The sequence below is a fragment of the Staurois parvus genome, unplaced genomic scaffold (genome assembly GCF_062004578.1).
Source record: "Staurois parvus isolate SC_StPar_1 unplaced genomic scaffold, SC_StPar_1.0 ptg000118l, whole genome shotgun sequence".
NCBI lineage: Eukaryota > Metazoa > Chordata > Amphibia > Anura > Ranidae > Staurois > Staurois parvus.
Window position 1 is genome coordinate 6,983,565 of NW_028317914.1, and position 8,628 is coordinate 6,992,192.

At 39.0% G+C, this 8,628-nt stretch overlaps 1 protein-coding gene across 1 annotated transcript; it reads left to right on the forward strand.

The window, feature by feature from the left end:
• Window positions 1-492: 492 nt before the first annotated feature.
• Window positions 493-4,182, forward strand: KCNF1 (potassium voltage-gated channel modifier subfamily F member 1). The gene has a single exon (XM_089672047.1). It carries the CDS (start codon window positions 1,157-1,159, stop codon window positions 2,603-2,605), a length of 1,449 nt encoding a protein of 482 aa, XP_089528173.1. The 5' UTR covers window positions 493-1,156; the 3' UTR covers window positions 2,606-4,182.
• Window positions 4,183-8,628: the final 4,446 nt, after the last annotated feature.

An 8,628-nucleotide genomic window follows, 5' to 3' on the forward strand; every position in this document is an offset into this window, starting at 1 on the left:
CCTCTCTCTCTTCAAATAAAAAAGAATATCACTGTATTTATAATATATATTTATATGCAGAAGATTAAATAGTGCTTAGATCTCCCTCTCTCTCTCTTAAAAAAGAATATATTTATAATATGCATGTATGCATACGGTCTTAACAAATGACACCGAAAGTGCTCAGATCTCTCTCTCTCTCTCTCTCTCTCTCTTCTCTCTCTCCCTCTCTCTCTCCCTCTCCCTCTCTCCCCTCTCAAATAAAAAAGAATATACCTGTATGTATAATATGTATGTATATGCAGAAGATTAAATAGTGCTTAGACTTCTCTCTCTCTCAAGTATACACAGTATATTTGCCTCTCTCCTTTCCCTAAAGAATAAAGAAGCCAGTATGGCATTGACATTAAATGACCAAAGTCTACTTTCCGTGAGTATTCTCCCTGTCCTCCCTCTCTCCCTCCCAAGCTGCCAGTATAACCATGCTCCTAATTCAGTGCCTACTGTTGATCTGTTTCCATAGCTAATGCAAGTTCTGTCTCAGTGAAAGGCAACCCTCTGCCACTTGTCACATGCAGTCCTATGTGGTCCCCTGTGCGGAGCTGTCCCCTTGGTGTCCCCAGGAGGGGGAAGCCTTCTTAAAGGTCTGTGACGTCATGCCGGGATTCCTACTCTGCTCTTCTCCAGCCCTGGATAAAGCAGCGCAACTTTCCCCTTCTGCACAGTGTCAGGAGAGCTCTGACATGAGATCCAGCCAGGACCCTGCGAGCCTCCTCCGCTCTGATCGCAGATCGCACATCGCTGCCTTTTTCTCTATGGCCTCTTCTATTCTCCAGGGAGCACCATATTGATGGTTAACTGCATCTCTCAATGAAATCCTATTTGCTTCATTCGTTGCTGGAGAAGAGAGCTGGGACAGCACTTGTAGCAGCAGCCCTATGTCTATGGATTCGCTGGAAAGGAGATGAGCCCTGGGGAGTAAGAAGCATCTAATGAATGAACATTATATATAGCATTCCCATCTGATTTATTGCTGGTCCCATCATTTATGTGGCATGCGGTGTGCAGGTTATTGAGCGATGTGACCAATATTTTCCTATACAGAGTGCTGGAGGGCTCAGTAGAAATTATTACATACTGGGAACTTCTTGGATCGCTGATTTTCTTTTAAGCCAACATGATCATGGGGTCCAGCTTTGAGGAGCTGAGCAGGAACGGGTCTGACTGCAGTGAGGAGGTAGAGATCATAGTCAATGTTGGAGGCATCAGACAAATCCTCTATGGAGACATCCTAAACAGGTACCCAGAAACCAGACTGGCAGAGCTGGTCAACTGCTTGGCTGGAGGTTATGATGCTATCTTCTCTTTATGTGATGACTATGACCCTGGGAAGAGGGAATTTTACTTTGACAGAGACCCTGATGCCTTCAAATGTATAATGGAGGTGTACTACTATGGAGAGGTCCACATGAAGAAGGGGATATGTCCCATTTGTTTTAAGAACGAGATGGAGTTCTGGAAAGTAGACTTGACCTTTCTGGATGAGTGCTGTAAGAGCCATCTAAGTGAGAAGAAGGAGGAACTGGAGGAGATAGCTAGGAGGGTGCAGACCATCCTGGATGACCTAGGAGTTGACACCACTGAGAGCCGCTGGAAGAGGTTTCAGAAATATGTCTGGAAGTTCATGGAGAAACCAGAATCCTCTTTTCCTGCCAGGGTCACAGCTGTTCTGTCCTTCCTCTTCATCTTGACCTCATCAGTGGTGATGTGTGTAGGGACTATTCCTGAAATGCAGGTGGAAGATGCAGAAGGGAACCATGTAGAGCACCCTGTTCTAGACAACATAGAGACAGCATGCATTGGCTGGTTTACCCTGGAATATCTTCTTAGACTCATGTCTTCCCCCAACAAGTTACACTTTACATTTTCCTTCATGAATATCATTGACGTGCTGGCCATCCTTCCATTCTATGTCAGCCTTACCCTGACCCATCTAGGGGCACGTATGATGGAGTTGACGAATGTCCAGCAGGCTGTCCAAGCCCTCAGGATCATGAGGATTGCCAGGATTTTTAAGCTGGCCCGGCATTCCTCTGGGCTGCAGACCCTAACCTATGCCCTCAAGAGCAGTTTTAAGGAGTTGGGTCTACTCTTGATGTACCTTGCAGTGGGGATCTTTGTCTTTTCAGCTCTGGGGTACACTATGGAACAGAGTCATCCAGATACCTTGTTTAAAAGCATCCCTCAGTCTTTCTGGTGGGCCATCATCACCATGACCACGGTGGGCTATGGTGACATATACCCCAAAACCACTCTTGGCAAACTAAATGCAGCCACAAGTTTTCTTTGTGGAGTAATTGCTATTGCCCTGCCAATTCACCCTATTATCAACAATTTTGTCAAGTATTATAACAAACAGAGGGTTTTAGAGACCGCCACCAAGCATGAATTAGAGCTGATGGAACTTCACTCTGGAGGTCGTGACCTCAGAGGGTTCAGACGTGACACTGGAGGTTCTGAGGACATGTATATGTGGAGCCACCTTAAGGCCTCTCATAGTGATACATTCATCCCTGCCTTATCAAAGGAGAAACATCACAGAACAAGACTTCAGAGCTGCAAGTAAAATCTCAGACACTACTTAGCACTCCTAGCATCCCATAGTGCTTTGTAACTACAATACATTGCCGCAACATCTGCACCTACCTATAGTAGCAGTAGGTAGCTTTTGAAGACATCTATTTAGTATCTATGTCATGTGTGTTGCTATTAAAATAGAACATAAGGTTCTATGCTGTAAAATGGACTCTTGGACATCTCCTATGTGCCAGTTACGTGGTATGTACAAAGCCTGTCTGTGATATAAACTTAAAACAATTGGCAAAAAGCCAGCATTATTTATGAGCCTCAAAATATTTCATACAGTACTTAAATGGTGCCATATTTATGTTTACATAGTAATAAATTAAAACAATCCATTGTACTTTTTTTTAATTATGAAAGCTCTAATAATGACTTGGATAAGAAGGGTTGCATTAGAATCTGTGTTTCCTTCAATGTTCTGTAGAACACAAGATGTGACATGTAGTTTGAAGAAATTGACTTACATGCTTTAAAAGCCACAATATTCTAAAAGGTGATTCATTTTGAAAGCAGTATATTATGGTACACAGTTTTCTTTATTAAATAAAAGGGTAGTATACCCCAGAGATGTTTTACTTAGTATATAGGGTAATGCCAAATGCAATTCTGTCATGAATTTTAATGACATTTCCATTAAGAAGTAACAGACATCTATAATGATTATTGGAATAATAACATAAAACAAAGTGATGATTGCCAATATGGCATCAGAAGTTGCATGTCAATATTAGAAATATTTTGTCATGTAAAATAAGAAAAGCATAGAGCACTTGTTAAAATGTAGTATTATGAAAATCAGAAAAATATATGTAATGTAGCATACATACTATAATATATATATATTTATATATATATATATATATTATATATACAGACACACACACGGAGCATAGAAACTATTCATCTTCATCCGATCATTTAATAAAGATCTGAATGCAATGTTACACTTAAATATAGACTTTAAAATGTGCCCATTTAACTCCTACAATCCCTTGTACATACAGGGGTTTGTTTACGAAAGTTGGAGAATACAAAATCAGGCTCACTTCTGCATAGAAACCAATCAGCTTCTAACCTCACCTTGCTTAGGTTTTGGCAATAAAACCTGGAAGCTCATTGGTTTCTATGCAGAAGTGAGCCTGAATTTGCACTCTCCAGCTTTAGTAAATAAACCCCACAATCTCCCTTCCGGGCTACAGTAGTCAATAAAACCACCCTTACATTAGATTTATTTAGTCACACTGCTAACAAAATAAGAATATTAGCGTGGCGCATATATAGACAAGAAGGGTTCAACTAACATAATCTGTATAAACCAGATGATAAATTATTTAAATGTGAAAACTCTCTCATTTAGAAATTAACAATACATAGGATATAAAAATTCTTTAATATCATTTTACTTCCAAAACAATTACTAAGAACAAGCTAACATAGATAAAAACATATTTTTCTCAGAGGAACAATATAATTATTCATGAGTGTAAAGTAATGAGTACAATGGGTGATGTTTGTTGACTGATTGCCATGTTATCAAAAGTAAATCCTACCCAAAACTAATGTTTCAGCTTTACGTTGTTGCTGAATCACTTGCTGGGTTGTGTGCAAATCATCATATCAGTGAAATTAACAATTTTTTTTCTCTTAAATGCAGAATTATGCAATTTTTTAGACCTGAGTGTCTGCCTCACCAGAACTCACAGTTCTTCTCAGCTGCTATTAGCATTGCATTGGCAAATGATGGTATCTCCCTCCTCTGACAATATTTTCATAATATAGGAATAAATAAACTAGGATCCACTGATAGGAAAAAGGCACATTGATTACAATTATTGTAGCTGGGGACGGGGAAATTGGAATAACAAAATAATAATTTGAAAAATAAAAATTAGGTATAATATTTAATTATAAAAAATCATTTCCATGTAAAAAAAATATTTATTTTCACTTATATTGCCTTGCTACTGTTTACATAAAGTAAACTTTTCTTGAAAGAAATATGTATGCTGCCATTGCTGAGCTCTCCTGCTAAAAATACTAGCTACGTATTTGTCACACTGGTGCTTGTTCTTCAGTACTATTATTTGCCGTAGGCTTGTTGTAGTTCAACACTTCTTCAGAAGTATTGAAACTGGGCACAGCCAGGCAACTAGCATTTTTAGAATTAGGTGAAAAATAGCAGGCTCCATATTTGCATGTCTTGACAAGCGTACTTTAAAGCAATCTTAGGTAGGGTAATGGAATAAGTTGTTTTATTTATTACATGTTCTTTTGAAATTACAGTGTGCCATAGAGTACTGCAGATACTGATGTGTCCAGTAGCAATTGTGTCTGAGAATCTATAATATTTAAAAAAAACTGTTCTGAAGGCAGACCTGCATTTTGTAAACAGAAATGTGTCTATGGTTCTCCCATGTGCAATGGAGAAATTAAAGTCTAAGTGCAGCCAAAATCACAAACAGAACAATCAGAACAAGGCACTTAACTTGCACCCAGTAGGATGTCTCCCTTGTGCTGATTGCTCTATTGTTAGTGAAAATCTTTCTCTGTCCTGCCTAACCAGCTTTCGTCAGGCTCAACAATCATTGCAGCACCATGGCACACTTATTTTAGCCGACAAAAGTCTGTGCCTACCATGTATAGGGCTAGTGTTTTCCCTCCAGGATAAGGTTCTAGGTCCTTCCTTGCATTAACAAATATGCAAATGGAAGTAAATATGACTTGATGGGGCAAATGGACATGCTCAATATGTTTTGTAAATGCTGGAGAATCATCCAATGGACAATGTATGACAAAAAGGCAACTCTCTTGTCCTTTTTGTCCCTACCATGTAATGGCTAGATAGCTGGCCCATGGGGACATCAGTTGGTGATGAAATGCATCGGGTAGAGCTTTTGGACAATGGTGTCATCATGTTACACATGCACATAATGCATGTCCACATACATGCTTGTGGGTCCATGCATGGCATTTCTGCTTTGACAGTATAATTAGAGGATATCATGTGGTTAAGTGGTTTCATACATTTATTTATATGGTGGACTTTTTGTTTTATTCAGTTTTTAATGTTTATTGAATATATTGATTTGAATGATCTGTACCAGTGGATAATTTTTTTTTCTGGGGTTATCTTAGAACACATCTGATTTCACAATCTGGAGAGCTGTAACATGTGTGATTCTGGATTATACTGTATGAGGATAAAGTCCATATAACCTCTGGCAAGGTCTGTCCCTTGACTTGCTGGCAGTGCAGATTAATTTATTAAGAAGTCTCACACATCTTGATGCACTTTTTGTTTCTTGTGAAATTGACACATTATACGCATTTGGCCTCTCAAATTTTGGGGTCTTATAATTTGGTGAGCTGCTTATCTCTATATGTGGTAGAGGTAAGAGTGTGGATAAGAAGACATTCTATGTATAGGAAGATTTCTTCACTTTAAGCTGCATTATATATACATATAAGCAGTATTTCTATACATTAGTCAGTTGTGTTTGCCTTCCAAGACAAAGGTTCCATGTCTTCCCTTGCCTTGGTGGACAAGCAAAAAGTAGTGAAAATGACTCAGTTAGGCAAAGGCGCATGCTGAATATGTTTTGTAAATGTGGTGAATCTTCCCATAGACATTGTACGGCAAAAAGGTAGCTCTTTCATCCTTTTATTGTCCCTACCACGAAAAGGCTAGTTGTTTGGCCCATGAGGACATCAGCTGGAAGTTTTTGGACACTGATGTCATCACATTACTCATGCTCGTCATGCTTGCGTGCATTGATACACATGGATCTACCAGTGGCGTTGCTCCTTGATGGCATACTAAGCGAATATTGCATCCCAGGCTAAAGGTTACAAATCCTTCCATGCTCTTTTGTCCTTTTTTGTCCCTACCAAGAAAGAGCTCGTTGGTTGAGGATATCAGTTGGGGTCCAAACATATCAGGTGGAGATTTTGGACACTGATGCCATCATGTTATGCATGCACATTGATCTGTTCTGCATTGGTGAATAGACAAACAGTGGTGAATATGACTTGATCAGACAAATGAGCATGCGAAATATGTTTTGTAAATGTGATGAATCTTCTTACAGAAATTCTATGGCAAAAAGGCAATGAATGATAAGTGAGTGCATCATTCATTGCTCTATAAATATGCCCCCATGAATGCTATTTACAGCGATAATGCATTTATTGCCTTGCTTAAAAGTGTATCTTCTAGGAGTTCCAGTTGAAATTTTCATGAGATGTACAGGATAATCATTGCTAGAGTGAAATCTTTGATACATGAAATGCATTATGTGTAGCAGAGGAATTGAGCAGTTCATTGTCAATTACAGCAAGAAGAAGCCTCTTGGGCTATGATGGCATAGCATGAAGTGTCTTCTGGATTAAGAGGGCTGACTGTAATTTTATAGTACATTATTTCAAGTACAAAAGACTGAAGACAGAGTAGGGAATACTCAATTCTTTTGATACTCTATAGAAGCAGACCAGATTTTTATTATAAACCTTTATATTCTTTATATAATACATTTGGTATGTTTATGGACAAAGTTTTACCAGCAAACAGCCTCTGTAATAATAATAGTATATCATAGGCCCCTACCTATCTCGGGGGGTACATTTTCATGGGAGTACTGGGAATGGCACAGAACGCTTGTGTATGAGCCCTTGGTATGAAAAGATAGGATCTGAAGAACTTAAAAAAAGTATTTTTGAGAAATGAAGCTAAATAATAGTGGAGTAGAACATTATAAAATAATGCTGCTGGTCCCAGATAATCAGGAGTCTGGAATCTCGTGTTTAAAGTGCCCATTTTCTACAAATATTTTTGGTTAATGGTAATCAAATATTCAGATGACAAAGGTACCCAACACCTAAAAAGTAATAATATCATATTTTATTCAAAATTTTAAAAATAGCATATTAACTGGGGGAATCAATGGTGGAGAAGGATCTGGGGGTTCTGGTAGATCACAAGCTTAGTAATGACATGCAATGCCAAGCTGAGGCTTCTAAAGTTTCTAAAGCGAGCAAAATCCTCTCTTGTATTAAAAGAGGTATAGACTCCAGAGACAGATATCATATTACCCCAGTACAAATCATTAGTAAGACCTCATCTGGAATATGCAGTTCAGTTTTGGACACCAATTCACAAAAAGAACATTGGGGAACTGGAGAAAGTACAGAGAAGGGCAACCAAACTGATAAGAGGCACGGAGGAGATCAGCTATGAGGAAAGATTAGAGGAACTGAATTTATTCTCTCTTGAGAAGAGGAGATTAAGGGGGGATATGATCAACATGTATAAATACATCAGTGGTTCATATAGTGAACTCAGTGTAGAGTTATTCACCCTGAGGTCATCACAGAGGACAAGGGGGCACTCTTTACGTCTGGAGGAAAAGAAATGTAATCTCCAAACACGGAAAGGTTTCTTCACAGTGAGAGCTGTGAAAATGTGGAATAGACTCCCTCAAGAGTTGGCGCTGGCCAACTCAGTGGATTGCTTTAAAAAAGGCCTGGATTCTTTCTTGGATACACAGAATATAACTGGAAACTAACATTTATAGGTAAAGTTGATCCAGGGAACATCCGATTGCCTCTCGGGGGAACAGGAAGGGATTTTTTTCCCTGCAGGAGCAAATTGGATCATGCTTTGCTGGTTTTTTTTGCCTTCAAATGGATCAACTGTATGTATAGGATTATAACTTTTTTTTTTTTAATGGTTCAACTGGATGGACTTTTGTCTTTTTTCAGCCAGACTAACTATGTAACTATGTAACTTTTTTCTGACCACATAAACCATTTGTATGGCAGCAAGGCAACTGTTCCTGATCTCTAATTATGATCGGGAGCCTGTCTCTTTCACGTTCAGGGAAAATACACCATTTGTGCTATGTCCGCCCACTCTTTGATTGACAGCTGTGTTAGTCAATCACTGTGCAGGAGTGCAGTTGCCCATTTCTCTTCACAAGAGGAGAATTGTGCACACCTGCGCTTTCATCA

Coding starts and splice junctions, on each gene's coding strand:
- KCNF1 (XM_089672047.1), top strand. CDS start 1,157: ATGATCATGGGGTCCAGCTTTGAGGAGCTGAGCAGGAACGGGTCTGAC.